We start from the raw sequence: 22,870 nt of genomic DNA, 5'->3' as shown, positions 1-22,870 counted from the left end.
GTGCCAGGGCACCCAAGGGTACTCCCAGTTCCCATGGGCTTCAGGACGGTGCCAGGGACACCCAAGGGTGCCCCCAGTTCCCATGGGCTGCAGGATGGCACTGCAAGCACCCAAAGGTGCCCCCGGTTCCCATGGGTTTCAGGAGGCCCCAAGGGGACCGTTGTGCACCCCGGGATGCAGGATGGTGCCACGGGCACCCAAGGGTGCTCCCAGTTCCCATGGGCTGCAGGATGGCACTGCAAGCACCCAAGGGTGCTCCTGGTTCCCATGGGCTTCAGGATGCCCCAGGGGGACCATCATGCACCCCAGGATGCAGAACGGTGCCAGGGGCTCCGTTTAGGGTAGCTAACACCCAAGGGTGCTCCTGGTTCCCTGGGGCTGCAGGATGCCTCAATGGGACCGTTGTGCACCTTGGGGTGCAGGATGGCACTGCAGGCACCCAAAGGTGCCCCCAGTTCCCATGGGTTTCAGGAGGCCCCAAGGGGACCGTTGTGCACCCCGGGATGCAGGATGGTGCCAGGGGCACCCAAGGGTGCTCCCCGTTCCCATGGGCTTCAGGACGGTGCCAGGGACACCCAAGGGTGCTCCGGCGGCCGCCGCCATCGGCGAGGCGACCTCACTCGGCGGCCTCGGCGCCGGCGTCGCGGTGCACCAGGCAGACGGCTCCGTCGGGCGCCAGGCGCAGGCCGAAGCGCTCGGGGGGCAGCGGGCGCCCGGCGGCGTCGCGCAGGCCGCCCAGCACCCGGCGGGCCAGGCGGGCCAGGGCGCGGCGGAGGACGCCCAGCGCCCGCTGCGCCAGGCCCCGGTCGCGCAGCAGCCGCTGCCGCTCGCGGCCCAGGCGGCCCAGCTCGCCCTGCAGCCGGGCGATGGCCTCCAGCTTGCGGCGGCGGCAGTTGCGGGCGGCCACCTTGTTGCGGCCGCGCCGGCGCAGGTCCCGGGCCAGCGCCAGCTGCGGAGCCGACAGCGCGTAGCGACCCGCCAGCGCCGCGAAGGCCTCGGCCGGCAGGGCCGCCAGCTGCTCCGCCGCCAGGGGCAGCGGCAGGGCACCCGTGGGTGCTGGGTGGGGGGGGGGTTGGGGTGGGGGGGGGGCGTAGGGGGGGGGTGGCGGTGGCGGTGGTGGCGGTGGCGGCGGCGGGGCGCAGAAGGGCGGCTCGTAGAGCGGCTCGGCCGCCACGTCCAGGCCCTGCGGGAAGGGAAACTGAGGCAGGGAACGGCGGGGGGGGCAAGGGGGGGGCAATGGGGGGGTGCAATGGGGCGGGTGCAATGGGGTGGGGGTGCCTGGGGGGGGTGCAATGGGGTGGGTGCAGCAAGGGGGCACCTGAGGTTGGTGCAATGGGGGGGGCAATGGGGGGGTTCAATGGGGGGGTGCAATGGGGCAGGTGCAATGGGGGGGGCAATGGGGGGGTGCAGCAAGGGGCATCTGGGGGGGTTCAATGGGGGGGTGCAGTGGGGCAGGTGCAATGGGGTGGGTGCAATGGGGTGGGTGCAGCAAGGGGGCACCTGGGGGGGTTCAATGGGGGGGTGCAGTGGGGCAGGTGCAATGGGGTGGGGATGCAATGGGGGGGTGCAATGGGGTGGGTGCAGCAAGGGGGCATCTGGGGGGGTTCAATGGGGCGGGTGCAGCAAGGGGGCATCTGGGGGGGGTTCAATGGGGGGGTGCAGTGGGGCAGGTGCAATGGGGTGGGGGTGCCTGGGGGGGGTGCAATGGGGTGGGGGTGCAATGGGGGGGTGCAGTGGGGTGGACGCATGGGGGGGGCAGTGCGGAGGGGTGCAGCCGGATGGGTGCCATGGGGTAGGTGCAGTGACGGGGGGGTACGTGGGGGGTGGGTGCAGTAGGGGGCAGAGGGCCTGGGCAGGTGGGGCAGGAGGAGGGTGCTGGGGGGGCACAGTGAGAGGGAGGGAGGTGCCCCGGGGGGGTCATGAGGGGGTGCCTGGGCAGTGGGTGCTGGGGGGGACAGTGATGGGGTTTGGGGGGTCATGGGGGGGTGCAGTGGGGGGTGGATGCTGGGGGGAGCAGTGACCAGGTTTGGGGGATGCTGGGGGGGGGCAGGGACAGGGTTGGGGGGGTCATGGGCGGTGCTGGGGGGGTCGGGTGCTGGGGGGGGGCAGCGACCGGGTACGGCTGGGTGCTGGGGGGGGCAGTGACCGGGGTGGGGGGGGCCATGGGGGGCAGTGACCGGGTTGGGGGGGGCTGGGGGGGGGGCAGTGACCGGGGTGGGGGGGTCGCAGGGGAGGTGCAGTGGGGGAGTGGGTGCTGGGGGGGGCAGTGACCGGGGTGGGGGGGGCTGGGGGGGGGCAGTGACCGGGGTGGGGGGGGCTGGGGGGGTCCCAAGGGCCCCGGGGGTGCTGGGCGCCCTGGTGGTGGGGAACCCGGGGGGGCGGGGCCGAGGGCGGGGCTCCGCGCAGGGAAGGGGCGGGGTCGGCGCACGGAGGGGGCGTGTCCGGGGAGGGGGCGTGTCCGGGGGCGGGGCCCACCTGCAGCTCGCTGAGGGAGAGGATCTCCTGCCACGTGAGCTCCACCTCGGCGGCGCCGGGGGCGGGGCCGAGGGGCGGGGCCAGCGCCGGGGGCGGGGCTAGCACCGGGGGCGGGGCCAGCTCCAGGGGCGGGACTAGGAACGGGGGCGGGGCCAGCGCCGGGGGCGGGGCCAGAGCCGGCAGCAGCCCCACGGCCTCCCCCAGCAGCGTCAGCGTCTGCGGGCACACGGCACCTCATTGGCTGCCCCGGGCCTCCCCCCACTTCTGATTGGCTGGGAGCCGCTTCCCCACGCCTCTCATTGGCTCGGGCTCCTCCAGCCCCCTCCCCGGGCCCCACAGACCCCCCCGGGTCCCCAGGGCACCCAGTGACCCCCCAGGACCCCCAACCCCCCCGGACCCATAGATCCCCCCCAGGGACCCCTAAATACCCCCAGACCCATAGATCCCCCCCAGGGACCCCTAAATACCCCTGCCAAGACCCCCAGACCCCCCCGGACCCATAGATCCCCCCCAGGGAGCCCTAAATACCCCCAGACCCATAGAGACCCCCCAGGGACCCCTAAATACCCCCTGCCAGGACCCCCAACCCCCCCCGACCCATTGATCCCCCCAGGGACCCCTAAATACCCCCTGCCAAGACCCCCAACCCCCCCCGGACCCATAGATCCCCCCCAGGGACCCCTAAATACCCCCTGCCAAGACCCCCAGACCCCCCCCGACCCCTAGATCACCCCAGGGACCCCTAAATACCCCCCAGAACCCCCCCAGACCCATAGATAGCCCCCAGGGACCCCTAAATACCCTCCTCCGGGACCCCCAACCCCCCCCGACCCCTATATCCCCCCCCCCGGGACCCCTAAATACCCCCCTCCGGGACCCCCAACTCCCCCCAGACCCCTAGATCCCCCCAGGGACCCCTAAATACCCCCCTCCGGGACCCCCAACCCCCCCCAGACCCCTAGATCCCCCCAGGGACCCCTAAATACCCCCCTCCGGGACCCCCAACCCCCCCCAGACCCCTAGATCCCCCCAGGGACCCCTAAATACCCCCCAGGACCCCCCCCAGACCCCTAGATACCACCCCAGAGACCCTTAAATATCCGCCAGGACCCCTCCAGGCCCATAGATACCCCCCCAGAGACCCCTAAAACCCCCCTTCCAGAACTCCCAATCCCCCCCCCAGACCCCTGTATACCCCCCAGGCCCCCCCGGCCCCCCCAGCCCCCCCGGCGCTCACCTCGGGGGGGCCCAGCAGCCCGCCGGGGTCACCCATGGCGCTGCCGCGGCGCCCGCCTCCTCCTGCCGCCCCGGATAAGGGGTTATCGCCCGCCGCACCCGCCGCCCACAGCCCCCCCCGGGACGCCTGGGCCCCCGGCCCCCCCGCCCCACCCGCCAGGACGCCTGGGCCCCTCCCCGCCGCCTGCCTCAGTTTCCCCACCCAGGGCGGTGTGCCCCTCCCCCCCCTGGTTGGGCGCAGGACGCCTGGGCCCCACTTCTGCTTTTGGGTGGGGGGGGCGACCCCCCTCCCCCAGGGCCACCCGCTTGCGCCACCCCATTGCCCAATGTCCGCGGGGGGTTGCACAAGGCCCAACCGCCAGCTGGGTGTCCCACCCACCCCCCCCCCCCGGCCCCGGCCACCACCGTGGCCTCAGGCCTGGCCCTGGGTGGGGGGGGGGTGACACCCTGCCGTGTCACCCTGGTGTCCCCTGGCCGGGGGGGGGCACCCCTGAGGGCACCCTGGGGACCGTGCAGCAACGCAGCACCCAGGGCACCTTGCAATAACCCAGCACCCAGGGGACCCTGCAGTCATGCAGCACCCAGGGGACCCTGCAACAACCCAGCACCCAGGGGACCCTGCAGCAATGCAGCACCCAGGGGACCCTGCAGCAACCCAGCACCCAGGGGACCCTGCAGCAATGCAGCACCCAGGAGACCCTGCAACAACCCAGCACCCAGGGGACCCTGCAACAATGCAGCACCCAGGGGACCCTGCAACAACCCAGCACCCAGGGGACCCTGCGGTAATGCAGCACCCAGGGGACCCTGCAACAACCCAGCACCCAGGGGACCCTGCAGCAACCCAGCACCCAGGAGACCCTGCAGTAACCCAGCACCCAGGAGACGCTGCAACAACCCAGCACCCAGGGGACCCTGCAGCAATGCAGCACCCAGGGGACCCTGCAGCAACCCAGCACCCAGGGGACCCTGCAACAATGCAGCACCCAGGGGACCCTGCAACAACCCAGCACCCAGGGGACCCTGCAGCAATGCAGCACCCAGGAGACCCTGCAGTAACCCAGCACCCAGGAGACGCTGCAACAACCCAGCACCCAGGAGACCCTGCAGCAATGCAGCACCCAGGGGACCCTGCAGCAACCCAGCACCCAGGGGACCCTGCAGCAATGCAGCACCCAGGAGACCCTGCAACAACCCAGCACCCAGGGGACCCTGCAGCAATGCAGCACCCAGGGGACCCTGCAACAACCCAGCACCCAGGAGACCCTGCAACAACCCAGCACCCAGGGGACCCTGCAGCAATGCAGCACCCAGGAGACCCTGCAACAACCCAGCACCCAGGGGACCCTGCAACAACCCAGCACCCAGGGGACCCTGCAGCAATGCAGCACCCAGGGCACCTTGCAATAACCCAGCACCCAGGGGACCCTGCAATAACCCAGCACCCAGGGGACCCTGCAGCAATGCAGCACCCAGGGATCCCTTCAATAACCCAGCACCCAGGGGACCCTGCAACAACCCAGCACCCAGGGGACCCTGCAGCAATGCAGCACCCAGGGGAACCTGCAACAACCCAGCACCCAGGGGACCCTGCGGTAATGCAGCACCCAGGAGACCCTGCAGCAACCCAGCACCCAGGGGACCCTGCAGCAATGCAGCACCCAGGAGACCCTGCAACAACCCAGCACCCAGGGGACCCTGCAGCAATGCAGCACCCAGGAGACCCTGCAGCAACCCAGCACCCAGGGGACCCTGCAGCAATGCAGCACCCAGGAGACCCTGCAACAACCCAGCACCCAGGGGACCCTGCAGCAATGCAGCACCCAGGAGACCCTGCAACAACCCAGCACCCAGGGGACCCTGCAGCAATGCAGCACCCAGGAGACCCTGCAGCAACCCAGCACCCAGGGGACCCTGCAGCAATGCAGCACCCAGGAGACCCTGCAACAACCCAGCACCCAGGGGACCCTGCAGCAATGCAGCACCCAGGAGACCCTGCAACAACCCAGCACCCAGGGGACCCTGCGGTGGCAGAGGCCGGGGGGGTGCCGGGTGCCTGGGGAGGGGGGTCGGGGGCCTCTTCCGCCGCCGCTTCCCGTCGCTCCCCGCCGGCCGGGGCAGCTGGAACCGCAGGGCCCCGGCGCCGTTATCGCCCCGCGCCGGTGCTGCCGCCCGCCACCGCTGCCCCGGCCCTGCGGGCAAACCGCCCCGCGGCCCCCGCTGCACCCGGGCACACGCGTGTGCACCCAGCCTGGGCACACGCGTGCACCAAACCCTGGGCTCGTGCATGCACCAAAGCCCGGGCACACGCGTGCACCAAACCCTGGGGACGTGTGTGCACAGATCCCCAGGCACATGCGTGCACCGATCCTTGGGCACGTGCAGTGACCCTGGCACACGCGTGCACCAACCCCTGTGCACACGTGTGCACCGATCCCTGCACACACGCATGCACCGACCCCCGGGGCACACGCGTGCACCATTCCCTGTGCACACTCCTGCACTGATCCCTGTGCACGCGTGTGCACTGATCCCCGGGGCACATGCATGCACCGTTCCCTACACACACGCGTGCACAGATCCTGGGCACACACGTGCACCGTTCCCTGTGCACATGCTTGCACTGGCCCCCAGGGCACACATGTGCACCGATCCCTGAGCACACGCATGCACCGATCCCCAGGGCACACACATGCACCGATCCCTGCACACATGTGCACCGATCCCTGGGCACAAACATGCACCGATCCCTGCACACATGTGCACCGATCCCTGGGCACAAACATGCACCGATCCCTGCACACGTGTGCACCGATCCCTGGGCACACGCATGCACCGATCCCTGAGCACACACGTGCACCGATCCCTGCACACGCGTGTAGCGATCCCTGGGGCACACGCACACACTGATCTCTGCACACACCCCTGCACCGATCCCCGTGCACTGATCCCTGTGCACACGCATGCACCGATCCCCAGGGCACACCTGTGCACCGATCCTTGCACACATGTGTACACCAATCCCTGCGCACACGCATGCACCGATCCCTGGGCACATGTGTGCACTGATCCCCGGGCATGTGCGTGCACCGATCCCTGCACACGTGTGCACCAATCCCTGTGCACACGCGTGCACCGATACCTGGGCACATGTGTGCACTGATCCCCAGGGCACACGTGTGCACCGATCCCTGTGCACACGCATGTGCTGATCCCCAGGGCACACCTGTGCACCGATCCTTGCACACATGTGTACACCAATCCCTGCGCACACGCGTGCACCGATCCCCAGGGCACACGCATGCACCAATCCCTGTGCACACGCATGCACCGATCCCCAGGGCACACCTGTGCACCGATCCTTGCACACATGTGTACACCAATCCCTGCGCACACGCGTGCACCGATCCCCAGGGCACACGCATGCACCAATCCCTGTGCACACGCATGCACCGATCCCCAGGGCACACCTGTGCACCGATCCTTGCACACACGCATGCACCAATCCCTGTGCACACGCATGCACCGATCCCCAGGGCACACGCATGCACCGATCCCTGTGCACACGCGTGTGCTGATCCCCAGGGCACACCTGTGCACCGATCCTTGCACACACATGTGCACCGATCCCTGTGCACACGCGTGCATCAGTCCCCGGGCACACAAATGCACCGACCCCCAGGGCACCCGCGTGCACCGATCCCCCCCACGTCCCCATGTCCCCGTGTCCCCAGGGGGACGCGGCCGCGGGGCCCTACCGGAGCCGGCGTCGGGGCTGGTGCTCAGGGCACGGCCATCGCGGGGACTCTGGGGACACGGCGGGGACACGGCCCGGCCCAGCGCAGCGCCAGCCCCCGGGGCGGCCCCAGCCCCCGCCTGCCCCCGGGCGCCCGCCCCCGCCACCCGCCACGGGGACACGGGGACACGGGGACACGGACGGGGCGTGGTCTGGGGAGTGGGGACACGGGGACAGGGAGGGGGACCTGGGGACAGGGATAGGGATGTGAGACACAGGGACAGGGGACATGGGGGGCACAAGGACAGGGGGACATGGGGACAGGGAGATATGGGGACAGGGACTTGGGGACAGGGGACATGGGGATGAGCAATGGGGACATGGGGACAGGGACAGAGATGAGGACATGGGGCAACAGGACATGGGGACAGGGATGGGGACATGGGGCAGGGGGATGGGAATGGGGGGACAAGGGGACTTGAGGACAGGGATGGGGACTTGGGGACATGGGGACAGGGAGATATGGGGACAGGGAGGGTACGGGGACTTGGGGACATGGGGACAAGCAATGGGGACATGGGGACAGGAACAGAGATGGGGACATGGGGCATGGGGATTGGAATGGGGGCACAAGGATATGGGGACACGAGGACGGGGACATGGGGACATGGGGATGGGACATGGGAACAGGGATGGGGACTTGGAAACATGGAGACATGGGGACAGGGAGATATGGGGACAGGGAGAGTGGTGGGGACTTGGGAACATGGGAACGAGCAGTGGGGAGATGGGGACAGGGACAGAGATGGGGACATGGGGCAATGGGACATGGGCACAGGGATGGGGGACAGGGATGGGGGACAGGGATGGGGACAGGGGACATGGGGAGAGGGATGGAGACTTGGGGACATGGGGACAGGGACAAGGATGGGGACAGGAGATGGGGCTGGGGACAGGGTTGGGGATGGGGGACACAGGGACGGGGACATGGGGACAGAGGGACATGGGGCTGGGGAATGGCCACATGGGGACAGCGATGGGGACATGGGATATGGGGACACGGGGACAGGCAAGGGGACACGCAGGGACGTGGCCTCCCCCCCCCCCCCCGCAGCGGGGCCGGGCGTTATCAGTAGGGCCCAGGGCATCCGCCCCCCCCCCCCGCCCCTGTGCCTGGCCTCATGGTGTGTCCCTGCGCGTGTGTGGCCTCTGGGTGTCCCCTCTGTGTCCCCGTGTCCATGTCCCCATGTCTCTGTGTCCCCTGTCTGTGTCGTTCCCACGTCTGTGCCCCCCATGTCCACGTTGCCCCCCATGTCCGTGTCCCCATGTCCCTGCTGTGTCCCCATGTCCCCCATGTCCATGGTGTCCCTCTGTCCCCACATCCATGTTGTGCCCACCTCCGTGCCCCCATGTCCATGTTGACCCCAAGTCTGTGTCCCCATGTCCTGGCGTGTCCCCACGTGCCCCTATGCCCATGTTGTCCCCATGTCCATGTCCCCATGTCCATGTTGGCCCCACGTCTGTGTCCCCATGTCCCTGGCATGTCCCCCTGTGCTCCCATGTCTGTGCTGACCCCATGTCCACATCCCCATGTCCCCCGTGTCCACGTTGACCCCATGTCTGTGTCCCTGTGTCCCTGTAATGTCCCATGTCTGTTTTGAGCCCCTGTCCCCCACGTCCCTGTCTCCCCCCGTGTCCACATTGACCCCACGTCTGTGTCCCCATGTCCCTGGCGTGTCCCCATGTGCCCCTATGTCCACGTTGACCTCATGTCTACGTCCCCATGCACCCGTGTCCACGTTGACCCCACATGTCTGTTCCTATGTCCCTGTGGTGTCCCCATGTGCCCCCATAGCTGCGTTGACCCCGTCTGTGTCCCCATGTCTGTGTCCCCATGTCCATGACGTGTCCCCATGTGCCCCTGTGTTTGTGTTGACCCCGTGTCCATGTCCCCATGCCCCAGTGTCCACGTTGACCCCACGTCTGTGTCCCCATGTCCCTCCTGTGTCTCCCTGTGGCCTTATGCCCATGTTGACCTCATGTCCATGTCCCCCATGTCCATGTTGACCCCATGTCTGTGTCCATGACATGTCCCCGTGTCCGTGTTGCCCCATATCCCCGTCCCCATGTCTGTGTTGTGCCCACCTCCGTGCCCCCATGTCCATGTTGACCCCACGTCTGTGTCCCCATGTCCCTGGCGTGTCCCCACGTGCCCCTATGCCCGTGTTGTCCCCGTGTCCATGTCCCCATGTCCATGTTGACCCCACGTCTGTGTCCCCATGTCCCTGGCATGTCCCCGTGTCCGTGTTGCCCCATATCCCTGTCCCCATGTCCGTGTTGTGCCCACCTCTGTGCCCCCCATGTCCATGTTGACCCCACGTCTGTGTCCCCATGTCCCTGGCGTGTCCCCACGTGCCCCCGTGTCTGTGGTGACCCCGTGTCCATGTCCCCATGTCCATGTTGACCCCATGTCTGTGTCCCCATGTCCCTGGCGTGTCCCCACGTGCCCCCGTGTCTGTGGTGACCCCGTGTCCATGGCCCTGTGTCCATGTTGACCCCATGTCTGTGTCCCGTGTCCCCACGTCCCTGCGGTGCCCCTAGGCCCCGGTCCCTGTCTCCCCGCCCCTTGTCCACCCCCCCCCGTGTCCCCGTGTCCCCCCCCCCCCCCGTGCCCAGGCCGCTGCCCCCCCAACTGGCCCCAGAGAGGCCAAAGGTCAAAGGTCACGGCCTCTCTCCAGCGGGGTCATGACCCCGTTAGGGGCGTGGCCAAGCAACGCGCGGGAGATGCTTCCGCCATGCCGCTGGCAGCCCCGCCAATCACGTAACGCGCCTGGCGACGTCAGCGCTTCTCTGGTCACCATGGGAACTGCGCCGCCCTTCACCGCCCAGGGGGCGGTGACTGACGGCCCCCGCGCCCAATCAGCGGCCGCTTTCCGAGGCGCGGGAAAGGCGGCCCTTCGCCCGGCCCGCCCCGCAGGTGATTGGCCAGATCTGGGAGGGGCTCGTCCAGTGGCGGCGCGGGGCGGAGCGCGGAGCGGTGAGTGGCGGCCGGGCAGCCAATGACACGCGGCCGCTCTTCCGCCTCCACGTCGGCACCGGCGAGCGCAAAATGGAGGCGCTGATCCTGGTAGGAGCCGGGGGCGGCGGGGCGGCGGGGCGCCGCGGCGGGCGGGGGGGGACCGCAGCGAGGGGTCTGGGGGGGTCTGGGCCGTACCATGGCTCTGGGGGGGGGGGATGGACCGCACCGTGGGGGTCAATGGGGAGGCTGGACCCTACCATGGGGGTTAATGGGGGGTCTGGGCTGTACCATGGGGTAAATGGGGGGGAATGGACCGTACCATGGGGGTTAATTTGGGGGGGGGGGTCCGGGCCGTTCCATGAGGGTTAATGGAGGGGGATGGACCACACCATGGGGATCAATGGGGGGTCTGGGCTGTACCATGGGGGTCAGTGTGGGGGGGTCAGGGCCGTACCATGGGGTCAGTGGGGGGGAATGGACCCTACCAAGGGGTTAATGGGGGGGGCAGTCCGTACCATGGGGTCAGTGGGGGGGCACATGGACCCTACCATGGGGGGGCTGGGCCCTACCATGGGGGGGGGTCAGTGGGGGGGCTCTGGGCTGTACCATGGGGGTTTATGGGGGGGGGCTGGGCCAGTGGGGGGGCGGATCGTACCACGGGGGTTGGGGGGGGGACGGGCTGTACCAGCAGGGGTTAACGGGGGGGTCGGGGGGGGCCCAGGCGTGACAAGAGGTGACGATGGTGGTGGTGGGGACGGTCCCCATCGGCAGCGCCCCCAGGGTCTGCCGTGCCCCCGAGGCCTGGTGCTGGGTGCCTGCGGTGCTGGGTGCTGGGTGCCCGCGATGCTGGGTGCCCCGGGCCCTTGGGTCCTGGGGGGCCTGTAGTGCTGGGTGCCAGGGTGCTGGGTGCCAGGGTGCTGGGTGCCCCGGGCCCTTGGGTCCTGGGGGGCCTGTAGTGCTGGGTGCCCGGGGTGCTGGGTGCCAGGGTGCTGGGTGCCCGGGGTGCTGGGTGCCAGGTCCCAGGGTGCTGGCAGCCGCGGTGCTGGGGTGCCGGGTGCCCAGGGTGCTGGGTGCCAGGGTGCTGGGTGCCCGGGGTGCTGGGTGCCAGGGTGCTGGGTGCCTGGGTGCTGGGTGCCAGGGTGCTGGGTGCCTGGGCTCCCAGTGCCAGGGTGCCCGGGGTGCTGCGGTGTCAGGTGCTGGGTTCCCCTGGGCACCAGGGTGCTGGGTGCTCTGGGTGCTGGGTGCCCCGGTGCCCAGGATCCCAGTGGCAGCTCCCAGGATGCTGGGCACCCCGGGGGGGCTGGGTGCCACGGTGCCTGGGATCCCGGTGCTGGGTGCCACGGTGCCTGGGATCCCAGCGCCAGGGTGGTGAGCACCTTGGGGTGCCGGGTGCCACAGTGCCCAGGATCCCGGCGCTGGTTCCTAGGGTGCCGGGTGCTCTGGGTGCCGGGTGCTCTGGGTGCCCAGGATCCTGATGCCGGGCGCCCCGGGGTGCCGGATGCCCCAGGTCCTGGGATCCCAGCAGTGGCTCCCAGGATGCGCTGGGCACCCTGGGGTGCTGGGTGCCAGGGTGCCCGGGGTCCCAGCACTGGGTGCCGGGTGCTCTGGGTGCTGGGTGCCACCGTGGCGGCGGCAGGGACGGCCCCGGCCCCCCCGGGGACCCGCCACCACCGCTGACGGGCGCCCCGCGTCCGCAGGAGCCGTCCCTCTACACCGTCAAGGCCGTCGTCATCCTGGACAACGACGGCGACCGGCTCTTCGCCAAGGTGAGGGCCGCGGCCGGGCGGCTGGGGACACGGTGGCACCGGCGGGGACGTGGTGGCCCGAGGCACGGAGGGGGCGTGGGGGCAGGGGGGACGCGGGGACGAGGACAGCGGCACAGCGCCAGGACATGGGGACACAGTTGATGGCATGGGACAGGGATGGGGACATGGTTGGTGGCCTGGGGCATGGATTTGGGGACATGGTTGGTGGCACAGGGCAGGGACAGGAGGACACAGTGGCACAGGGCAGGGATGGGGACATGCGGACACGATTGGTGGCCTGGGGCGTGGTCTTGGGGGCACATTTGGCGGCACTGGGCAGGGACAGGGGCATGGGGACATGGTTGGTGGCACAGGACAGGACATGGGGACATGTTCAGTGGCCCAGGCCATGGTCTTGGGGACACATTCAGTGGCACAGGGCAGGGACAGGACATGGGGACACAGTTGGTGGCACAGGACATGGTCTTGGGTACACAGTGGCACAGGACGGGGACAGGAACGTGGGGACAGAGTTGGTGGCCCAGGGCAGGGACGTGGGGACACATTCAGTGGCACGGGGCAGGGACAGGGATATAGGGACATGGTTGGTGGCCCAGGCCATGGTCTTGGTGACACATTCGGCAGCGCAGGGCAGGGACAGGGACACAGGGACATGGTTGGTGGCCCAGGACAGGGACATGGGTACACAGTGGCACAGGACAGGGACAGAGACATGGGGACAGGGTTGGTGGCCCAGGCCATGGTCTTGGTGACACATTTGGCGGTGCAGGTCAGGGACAGGACATGGGGACGTGGTTGGTGGCCCAGGACAGGGACATGGGGACACAGTGGCACAGGGCAGGGACAGGGGGACATGGGGACACAATTGGTGGCCCAGGCCATGGTCTTGGGGACACATTCAGTGGCACAGGGCAGGGATGGGACACAGGGACATGTTTGGTGGCCCAGGACAGGCACATGGGGACACGGTAGCACAGGGCATGGTCTTGGGGACACATTCGGCGGCACAGGGCAGGGGTGGGACATGGGGACACAGTTGGTGGCCCAGGAAAGGACACGGGGACATGGTTGGTGGCCCAGGGCATGGTCCTGGGGACACATTCAGTGGCACAGGGCAGGGATGGGACACGGGGACATGGTTGGTGGCCCAGGCCATGGTCTTGGGGACACATTCGGCGGTGCAGGTCAGGAATGGGACATGGGGACACGGTTGGTGGCCCAGGACAGGACACGGGGACACGGTTGGAGTCCCAGGCCATGGTCGTGGTGACACAACCAGCAGCGCAGGTTGGGACGGGGGGACCCGGGGACCCGTCCGGCGGCGCAGGGCGGGGGTGGTGACCGTGGTGACAGCGGGGGGTGACAGCGGGGGGGTGACGCGCGCCCCACGTCCCCTGCCACCCGCAGTACTACGACGACACCTACCCCAGCGCCAAGGAGCAGAAGACCTTCGAGAAGAACATCTTCAACAAGACCCACCGCACCGACAGTAGGGGCCACCGCCGCGGGGGGGGGGGGCGCGGGGGGCACCCGTGGGTGCTGGGGGGGGCGGGGGGCACCCGTGGGTGCCGGGGGGGCTGACGGGGCCCCCCCCCGCAGGCGAGATCGCCCTGCTGGAGGGTCTCACCGTGGTCTACAAGAGCAGCATCGACCTCTACTTCTACGTGGTGGGCAGCTCCCACGAGAACGAGGTGGGGACGCGGCGGGGGACGGGGACACGGAGGGGGGGATGGGGACACGGAGGGGGACGGGGACACGGGGGGGGACGGGGTGGCAGCGTGGGGGATGCGGAGGGGGATGTGGGCAGGGGACGCGGACATGGGCGGCAGGGTGGGGGACACAGAGGGGGACATGGTGGCAGGGCAGGGGACATGGGGCCCTACAGGGATGGCAGGGCAGGGGACACGGACGTGGGTGGCAGCAGGAACGTGGAGGGGGATGTGGAGGGGGACATGGGGTGGCAGGGCAGGGGACATGGGGACGGACATTGGGTGGCAGGGTGGGGGGCACAGAGGGGGACATGGAGGAGGACGTGGGTGGCAGGGCAGGGGACACAGGGACAGAGGGGTGGCAGGGTGGGGGACACAAAGGGGGACATGGGGGATGTCAGGGCAGGGGACAGAGGACATGGGTGGCAGCAGGGACTCAGAGGGGGATGTGGGGTGGCAGCATGGGGGACATGGATGGGGACAGGGAGGGGGACATGGGGTGGCAGGGCAGGGGACAGGGACATGGGTGGCAGGGTGGGGGACATGGATGGGGACAGGGAAGGGGACAGGGACATGGGTGGCAGGATGGAGGATACAGAGGGGGACATGGAGGAGGACGTGGGTGGCAGGGTGGGGGACATGGATGGGGACAGGGAGGGGGACACGGGTGGCAGGGCAGGGACACGGGGACATAGAGGGGTGGCAGGGCAGGGGACAAGGACATGGGTGGCAGCAGGGATGCGGAGGGGGACATGGGGGACCTAGGGGGTGACAGGGCAGGGGACATGGGGACATAGAGGGGTGGCAGGGTTGGGGACAGAGGGGGGATATGGAAGGTGGCAGGGGACACGGGGGGACACAGAGGGGGACATGGGGGGTGGCAGGGCAGGGGACAGGGACATGGTGGCAGCAGGGACATGGGGGGGACACGGGGGGGTGGGGGGACAGGGGACACACCAGGGGAGGGACAACGACGGGACCCCCATGGGGCTGCAGCAGGGGGACAAGACAGGGTGGGGGGGGCACCCTGGGGTGCCATCACAGCCGGGGGGGGGTAGGGGGGCCACCCAAGGGTGCCCCCCTGCCGCCCCCCCTGACGCCGCCGCCCGCCCAGCTGATGCTCACGGCCGTACTCAACTGCCTCTTCGACTCGCTCAGCCAGATGCTGCGGTAGGAGGGGCCGGGGGCACCCACGGGTGCTGGGGGGGGCACCCATGGGTGCTGGGGGGGCGGGGGGGCACCACGACCCACCTGGGGATCCCATGGGGACCCCCCGCCCCAAGGAGGTGACGTCCCGGGGAGCAGCGGGGGGGGTCACGGCGGGGCTAGCCGAGCCGGGGGGCACCCATGGGTGGGGGGCACCCATGGGTGGGGGCTGCGGGTGCCTCCACGTCCCCCCCCCCATAGGAAGAACGTGGAGAAGCGGGCGCTGCTGGAGAACATGGAGGGGCTCTTCCTGGCCGTGGACGAGATCGTGGACGGCGGGTGAGTCCCCCCCCCCCGCTGCGTGCCCCCCACCCCCAGCGGCACCCATGGGTGCTGGGGGGGGCACCCAGCGCTGATGGGTGCTCCCCCCCCCCAGGGTCGTCCTGGAGAGCGACCCGCAGCAAGTGGTGCACCGCGTGGCCGTGCGGGTAGGTGGCCCCCCCCTTGGGAGGGGGGGTGATTTTTGGGGTGGATTTGGGGGGTTTTGGGGGTGCTGGGGAGGTGGGTGCTGCCGCGGGGGGGCGGGGTGCCCACCCACCCCCCGTGTCTTGCAGGGCGAGGACGTGCCGCTCACGGAGCAGACCGTCTCCCAGGTAGGGCCCCGGCACCCATGGGTGCCCCTGAGCCCCCCCGTGTCCCCGCGCCCCCCCCAGTGCCCCCGGGTGCCCCATAGGTGCCCCTGAGCCCCCCTGCACCACCCTTCTGCCCCCCGGGTGCCCCTGAGCCCCTGGGTGCCCCATGGGTGCTCCTGAGCCCCCCCAGTGCCCCCCCAGCCACCCTTGTGCCCCCCAGGTGCCCCTGAGCCCCCCCTGCGCCACCCTTGTGCCCCATGGGTGCCCCTGAGCCCCCCTCCCCCACTGCCCCCACATCCACCCTTTTGCCCCACAGGTGCCACTGAGCCCCCCAGTGCCCCTGGGTGCCCCATGGGTGCCCCTGAGCCCCCCCAGTGCCTCCCCGCACCCACAGGTGCCCCCCCCGGGACCCATGGGTGCCCCCAAGCCACCCTGCGTCCCCCATGGGGCTCCTGGGGGCCATCTGGGTGTCCCCGAGCCCCCCTACCCGGGCAGCCCCCAGCACCCATGGGTGCCCCACGGGCTGCCCCCCCCCCCCCGCTGACGGCCCCCTGCACCCATGGGTGCCCCACGGGCTGCCCTCCCCCCCCGCTGACACCCCCCCCTCCCGCAGGTGCTGCAGTCAGCGAAGGAGCAGATCAAGTGGTCGCTGCTGCGCTAGCCCCCACCCCGGGGGGGCCCCATCCCCCCCCCGGGCACCCATGGGACCCCCCGAGCACCCACGGGACCCCCCCGGGCCCGGCGCCCGGTGCCAACACGCTGCTGCCTTCCCTGCACCCGTCTGCGTCTCCTCTCTCGCCACCCCCGTCCCCGGGTCGGGGTCTGGGTGGGGGCCCAGGCGTCCGGGGTCGGTGCACCCTGGGGTGCCCCCGGGGCTGCTGGGGGGTGCTGGGACACGCGTGTGTGGGGACACGCGTGTGTTTGTGTGTGTGCACGGGGACACGGGTGCACGGGGACATGGGTGCACTAGGATGTGAACACGTGGGTGCACGGGGACATCCGTGCACAGGGACATGTGTGCATGGGGACACGCGTGCACTGGGACATGGATGCGTGTGCATGGGACGCGTGTGCACGGGGACACGCGTGCACTGGGACATGGATGTGTGTGCGCATAGGGACGCGTGTGCACGGGGACATGCGTGCAGGGGGACATGTGCCAGGGGACACGTGCACGGGGTGGGGGTGTAGATGCGTGTGTGCACAGGGACACGTGTGCACGGGGATGTGGCTGCACGGGGACACGCGTGTGCTGGGCCCTGGGCAGATGGGGACGGTGACACGCTCCTGGGGACACGCATGTGCGGGGACACGCGATGGCAGCCCCGTGACGGTGACATGCTCCCAGGGACATGCGTGTGCAGGGACACGTAACGGTGCGCAGCCAGGACACGTGTGTGCGGGGACATGTGACAGCAGCCCCGTGATGATGACACTTACAGGGACACGCGTGTGCAGGGACATGTGACAGTGGTGTGCTCCCAAGGGACACACATGTGCCCACAGCCCCATGACGGTGACGCGCTCTTGGGGACACGTGTGTGGGGGTACACATGACGACACCCTCCTGGGACACACGATGGTGGCACATGGCTGGGACACGCGTGTGCAGGACACACGTCCGCAGCCCCATGGGGACGCGCTGCCAGGGCCACGCGTGTGCTCACGGCCCCGTGATGGTGGCACACGGCTGGGACACGCGTGCACAGGAACACGTGACGGTGCAGGGACACACGTGTGCACAGGGACATGTGACGGCACTCGCAGGACACGTGTGGTTGGTGCCATGTGACAACACACAGCAGGACACGTGTGTGGGGACATGTGACGACACTGGGACACGTGTGTGGGGACCTGTGATGATGCAGGGACACACGTGCATGGGGACATGTGACAGTGCAGGGACACGTGTGTGCAGGGACCTGTGACAACAGGACACCTGTGTGTGGGGACCCATGACAAGGGGACATGTGTGTGCAGAAACGTGATGACAGGACACATGCACAGAGACACATGGTGGCACGCGTGCATGTGGACACGTGACGGCACAGGGACACGCGTGTGCAGGGAGATGTGACAGGACTCGCGTGTGCAGGACCTGTGTTGATGGGACATGCGTGTGTGGGGACCCGTGACAACGGGACACGCATGTGCGGGGGGACACGTGATGACCTGCGTGTGCAGGACACCTCATGCGGGGACACGCGTGTGCGGGGACCCGTGACGACCTGCGTGTGCAGGACACATGACACCTGATGACACGCGTGTGCGGGGACACGTGGTGACCCGCATGTGCAGGACCCGTGACGCCAGGACACGCGTATGCAAGACCTGTGACGCCGGGACACGCGTGTGCAGGACACATGACGCCAGGACACGCGTGTGCGGGGACCCGTGACGCTGGGACACGCGTGTGCAGGACACATGATGCCAGGACACGTGTGTGCAGGACCCGTGACGCCGGGACACGCGTGTGCAGGACACATGACGCCAGGACACGCGTGTGCGGGGACCCGTGACGCTGGGACACGCGTGTGCAGGACACATGACGCCGGGACACGCGTGTGCAGGACCCGTGACGCCGGGACACGCGTGTGCAGGACACATGACGCCAGGACACGCGTGTGCGGGCGGCGCCGGCTGCGCCGGGCGGTTTATTGGGGCGCCTGGGCCCCCCCCCGGCTCCTATTGCTTCCCTCAAATCACAGTGTTGCCGGGGGGGGGGGGAAGGGGGGGGCACAGTGATGATGGGGGGCTACAAGGGCCGGGGGGGGGCAATAAGGACCTGGGGGGGCACAGTGATAATGGGGGGGGCTATAAAGACCCTGGGGGGGCCATTAAGGATGGGGGGGCCCACAGTGATAATGGGGGGCAATAAGGGCCGGGGGGAGGGCAATAAGGATGGGGGGGGCACAGTGATGATGGGGGGGGGCTATAAGGACCCTGGGGGGGGCCATTAAGGATGGGGGGGGCCACAGTGATAATGGGGGGGCAATAAGGGCCGGGGGGAGGGCAATAAGGATGGGGGGGGGCACAGTGATGATGGGGGGGGCTATAAGGGCTGGGGGGGGGTAATAAGAATGGGGATGGGGGGGCATTAAGGATGGTGGGGGCACAGTGATAATGGGGGGGCATTAAGGGCCTGGAGGGAGCATTAGATATTGGGGGGGGCACAGTGATGATGGGGGGGCTATAAGAATTTGGGGGGGGCACAGTGCTGGCAAGGGGGGCAATAAGGGGGGGGGGCACAGTGCTAGTGGAGCAGCCCCGGGGGGGGGGGCAATAAGGGAATGGGGGGGGCACAGTGCTCATGGAGGGGGCAGTACTGGGGGGGGGCAATAAAATTGGGGGGGGGGGCAGTACCAGAGAGCAATAAAAGATAAAAGGGGGGGGGGAATAACGATGGGGGGGGCAAGAAGGATGGGGGGGGTAATAAGGATGGGGGGGGCAGTGCCGGGGGGGGCCCCGGCCCCCGAGTTATTGCAATGGGCTGGGCCCGGGGCTGGGGGGGGGGGTCCCCAAGGGGGGGGGGGGGTCGCCCGTGGCCCCCCCGGGGCCTGTGCGGGGCTCGCTGCCCTCAGTGCAAGTGGTCATGGCTTGGGGGGGGGCACCCGAGGGTGGGGGCACCCCGGGGAGGGGGGGGGGCACCCCGTTCCCTGCGAGCCATCGCTGATTGCCTGTCGGTTCCCTGAGGTGCCGGGGGGGGGGCAGGTTGGGGGGGGGGCTCATCCGTTTTCCTCGCAAACGTCCAAATTCCAGTTAAAAAAGGAACGGCGAGCGGGTGCTGGGGCGGTTGCTAGGGCGGTTGCTAGGGGCGGTTGCTAGGGGCGGTTGCCGGGGACGGTCGCTGGGTGCTGTTGCCGGGGGCGGATGCTGGAGGCCATTGCTAGGCCCGGTTGCTAGGGCCCGTTGCCGGGTACCGTTGCCGAGGACGGTTGCTAAGTACCGTTGCTGCGTGCTGTTGCTGGGTGTGGTTGTTAGGTACCGTTGCCGGGTACAGTTGCTAGGGACTGCCGTCAGGTGCCGTTGCCACGGTGGTTGCCAGGTACCATCGCTAAGTGCGGTTGCTGGGCTCGGTTGCTAGGCAGCACTTCCGGGTACCGTTGCCAGGGTGGTTGCTAGGTCCGTTGCTCAGGCGGGGGTGCCGGGCACCATTGCCGGGTACCATTGGTGGGGTGGTTGCCAGGCAACCAGTGGTGGCTACTGTTGCCAGGTGCTGCTGGTGGCCGCGGTTGCCAGGTAACTGTTGCCGGGGGGGTCACTACATCCCGTTGCCAGGTAACCACTGCGGAGTGCGATGCTCAGTACCTGTTGCCGGGTGTCCATCGCTGGGTGGTTGCCAGGCAACCGTTACCAGGCAGGTTGTTGGTGCCTGTTGCTGGGGAGCCGTTGCCAGGTGGTGGTTGCCAGGTACCCCTTGCTGGGGTGTTGCCAGGGCCTGTTGCCAAGCAGGTTGCTGGGTAGCGGTTGCCGGGTAGCAGTTGCTGGGTAACCATCGGCAGGCTGGTTACTGGTTGCTGGGTCGGTTGCTGTGTACCGGTTGACAGGCAGCTTGCCAAGCAACAATCACTGGTGAGCTGTTGAGTACCGGTTGCTGGGTGTTGGCTGACGGGCAGGTTGCCGGGTAACCGTTGCTAGGTAGGTTGCCAAGAGCTGGTTGCTAGGTAACCATTGCCAGGTAACTTGCTGGGCGGGTCGCAGGGCAGGTTGCCAGGTAACCGTCACCAAGGAGGTTGCCAGGAAGCTGTTGCCAGGTGGGGTGCCAGTTGCTGCGTGACCAACACCCGGTGGGTTGCTAGGCAGGTTGTCAGGTAACCGTGGCCAGTTAGACTGGTGGCAGGTTGCCGCGCAACAGTCACTGGATGACTGTCGCTAAGCAGGTTACTGAATAACCACCGCCGTGTCGGTTGCCGGGTGCTGGTTGCCGGGCAACCGTTGCCAGGACTGTTGCCAGGTAACGTCACCACGTGAGCTGCTGGGTGCTGCCTGATGCATCCCAGTGCCTGGCAGACTGTCAGGCAACCATCACTGCAAGGTTGCTGGGTAACCGTCACCGAGAGAGCTGTTGGGTAACTGTCACCAGGTGGGTTGCCGGGTAACCATCGCCATGAGAGTTGCCAGGTGACTGTCGCTGGGCAGGTTACCAGGTAACCGTCACCAGGAGAGCTGCCGGGTAACTGTTGCTGGGCAGGTTGCCGGGTAACCTCTGTCAGGTGGGTTGCTGGGGAACCATCACCAGGTAGGTTGCCGAGTAACCATCATTGGGCAGGTTGCCAGGTAACTGTTGCCGGGCAGGTTGCCAGGTAACCATTGACATGAGAGTTGCCGGGTAACCGTTGCCGGGCAGGTTACCGGGTAGCTGTTGTCAGGTGCGTTGCCAAGTAACCGTTGCCGGGCAGGTTGCTGGGTAACCATCACCGGGAGAGTTGCCAGGTAACCGTCACCAAACAGGTTACCGGACAGCTGTTGTCAGGTGCGTTGCTAGGTAACCGTCACCGGGCAGGTTGCCGGGTAGCCGTCAGGCGGGTTGCCGGGTGCTGGTGGCCGGTTGTCACCGGTGGTCTCCGGTTGTCACCGGTGGTCTCCGGTTGTCGCCGGTGGTCTCCGGTGGTCGCGGGGGGGGGGTCAGTAGGGGGAGAAGAGGAGGGGGGCGGGGGCGGGGCGCAGGGGCCCGGGGGCGGGGCGCAGCAGGGCGGGGGCCAGGGGGGGGCCGGGCAGCAGGGCGCCGGGGGGGCCGGGGGGGCGCAGCGCCAGCGGGGGGGGGGCGGCCAGGGCGGCGGCGGCGGCGGCGGCCGCCAGGGCCAGGGGGGGCGGCAGCAGCCCCCCCCCCCCCCGCCAGCGCCTTGGGCAGCTCCTTGGCGAAGGGCAGCGCCGCCTGCGGGGGGGGGACGGGGGGGCTCAGCCCCACGGTGTGGGTCCTGCCCCCCCCCCCGGCACCCCCCTGCCCCTCGGGGCACCCTTGGGACCCCCGGGCACCCCCCTGCCCCACATAGCACCCCCAGCCCCCCCTGGATGCCCCCAGCCCCCCCCCGATGCCCCTGGCCCCCCCCACTGCCCCGCCCCCCCCAAATACCCTGGTCCCCCTGGATGCCCCTGGGCCCCCCCCAGATGCCCCTGGGCCCCCCCCAGATGCTCCATCCCCCCCCGCTGCCCCGGACCCCCCCCCAGCTGCCCTGTCCCCCCGGATGCCCTGGCCCCCCTCCAGCTGCCCCTGGGCCCCCCCACTGCCCCGCCCCCCCCAGCTGCCCCTGGGACCCCCCCAAAGCTGCAGCCCCCCCAGCTGCCCCAACCCTCCCAGCTGCCCCAGCCCCCCCCCCCTTGGCCCTCCTGGCCCCCCCGGCCACCCCAGCCCCCCCCTTGGCCCTCCCAGCCCCCCCTGGCCCCCCCGGCTGCCCTGGCCCCCCCCCAACCCTCCCAGCAGCCCCAGCCCCCCCTTGGCCCTCCCAGCCCCCCCCGGCCCCCCGGCTGCCCTGGCCCCCCCCAACCCTCCCAGCAGCCCCAGCCCCCCCACCTTGGCCCTCCCAGCCCCCCTGGCCCCCCGGCTGCCCTGGCCCCCCCAACCCTCCCAGCTGCCCCAGCCCCCCCCCTTGGCCCTCCCAGCCCCCCCCGGCCCCCCCGGCTGCCCTGGCCCCCCCCAACCCTCCCAGCTGCCCCAGCCCCCCCCGGCCCCCCCCAGCCCCCCCTCGCCCCCCCAACTGCCCTGGCCCCCCCCAACCCTCCCAGCTGCCTCAGCCCCCCCCCTTGGCCCTCCCAGCCCCCCCAGCTGCCCTGGCCCCCCCCAACCCTCCCAGCTGCCCCAGCCCCCCCCCCCTTGGCCCTCCCGGCCCCCCCAGCCCCCCCCCTTGGGCCTCCCAGCCCCCCCGGCCCCCCCGGCTGCCTGGCCCCCCCCAACCCTCCCAGCTGCCCCAGCCCCCCCCCCTTGGCCCTCCCAGCCCCCCCCGGCCCCCCCGGCTGCCCTGGCCCCCCCCAACCCTCCCAGCTGCCCCAGCCCCCCCCCCTTGGCCCTCCAGCCCCCCCTCGCCCCCCCGGCTGCCCTGGCCCCCCCCCCAATCCTCCCAGCAGCCCCAGCCGCCCCCTTGGCCCCCCCCTTGGCCCTCCCAGCCCCCCCGGCCACCCCAGCCCCCCCCCCTTGGCCCTCCCAGCCCTCCCTG

General features: G+C 69.6%; 3 protein-coding genes across 3 annotated transcripts in view; 1 reads left to right on the top strand and 2 right to left on the bottom strand.

The window, feature by feature from the left end:
• Positions 1-616: 616 nt before the first annotated feature.
• Positions 617-7,502, bottom strand: NFE2 (nuclear factor, erythroid 2). Its single transcript, XM_064498418.1, has 4 exons — positions 7,470-7,502; positions 3,713-3,774; positions 2,476-2,691; positions 617-1,183 (listed from the first exon to the last, which is right to left on the bottom strand). The coding sequence occupies exons 2-4, from the start codon at positions 3,746-3,748 to the stop codon at positions 617-619; spliced, it is 819 nt and encodes a 272-aa protein (XP_064354488.1). The 5' UTR covers positions 3,749-3,774; positions 7,470-7,502.
• Positions 7,503-10,437: 2,935 nt separating this feature from the next.
• COPZ1 (COPI coat complex subunit zeta 1) lies at positions 10,438-16,495 on the top strand. The gene is made up of 9 exons (XM_064498487.1): positions 10,438-10,574; positions 12,164-12,232; positions 13,640-13,721; positions 13,832-13,923; positions 15,056-15,111; positions 15,349-15,426; positions 15,524-15,575; positions 15,702-15,740; positions 16,333-16,495. Exons 1-9 carry the CDS (start codon positions 10,557-10,559, stop codon positions 16,378-16,380), a joined length of 534 nt encoding a protein of 177 aa, XP_064354557.1. The 5' UTR covers positions 10,438-10,556; the 3' UTR covers positions 16,381-16,495.
• A 4,783-nt stretch (positions 16,496-21,278) lies between these two features.
• ZNF385A (zinc finger protein 385A) overlaps positions 21,279-22,870 on the bottom strand; it is an 11,717-nt gene continuing 10,125 nt past the window's right edge. The window contains 2 exon segments of the mRNA XM_064498426.1: positions 21,279-21,551; positions 21,553-21,594. Coding sequence (XP_064354496.1) covers positions 21,345-21,551; positions 21,553-21,594 — 249 coding nt within the window. The 3' untranslated portion in view covers positions 21,279-21,344.

Source organism: Dromaius novaehollandiae, chromosome 28, assembly GCF_036370855.1.
Source record: "Dromaius novaehollandiae isolate bDroNov1 chromosome 28, bDroNov1.hap1, whole genome shotgun sequence".
Taxonomy (NCBI): domain Eukaryota; kingdom Metazoa; phylum Chordata; class Aves; order Casuariiformes; family Dromaiidae; genus Dromaius; species Dromaius novaehollandiae.
This window is presented reverse-complemented; position numbering and strand designations above follow the sequence as displayed.

Bases quoted from the DNA above. Each gene is read 5' to 3' on its own strand.
- NFE2 (XM_064498418.1), bottom strand. From the start codon at position 3,748: ATGGGTGACCCCGGCGGGCTGCTGGGCCCCCCCGAG. The intron at 2,692-3,712 runs GTGAGCGCCGGG...GTGTGCCCGCAG, and splicing joins GGCTGCTGGGCCCCCCCGAG to ACGCTGACGCTGCTGGGGGA. The intron at 1,184-2,475 runs GTGGGCCCCGCC...CCCTTCCCGCAG, and splicing joins TCTCCCTCAGCGAGCTGCAG to GGCCTGGACGTGGCGGCCGA.
- COPZ1 (XM_064498487.1), top strand. The intron at 13,722-13,831 runs GTAGGGGCCACC...CCCCCCCCGCAG, and splicing joins CAAGACCCACCGCACCGACA to GCGAGATCGCCCTGCTGGAG. The intron at 13,924-15,055 runs GTGGGGACGCGG...CCGCCCGCCCAG, and splicing joins GCAGCTCCCACGAGAACGAG to CTGATGCTCACGGCCGTACT.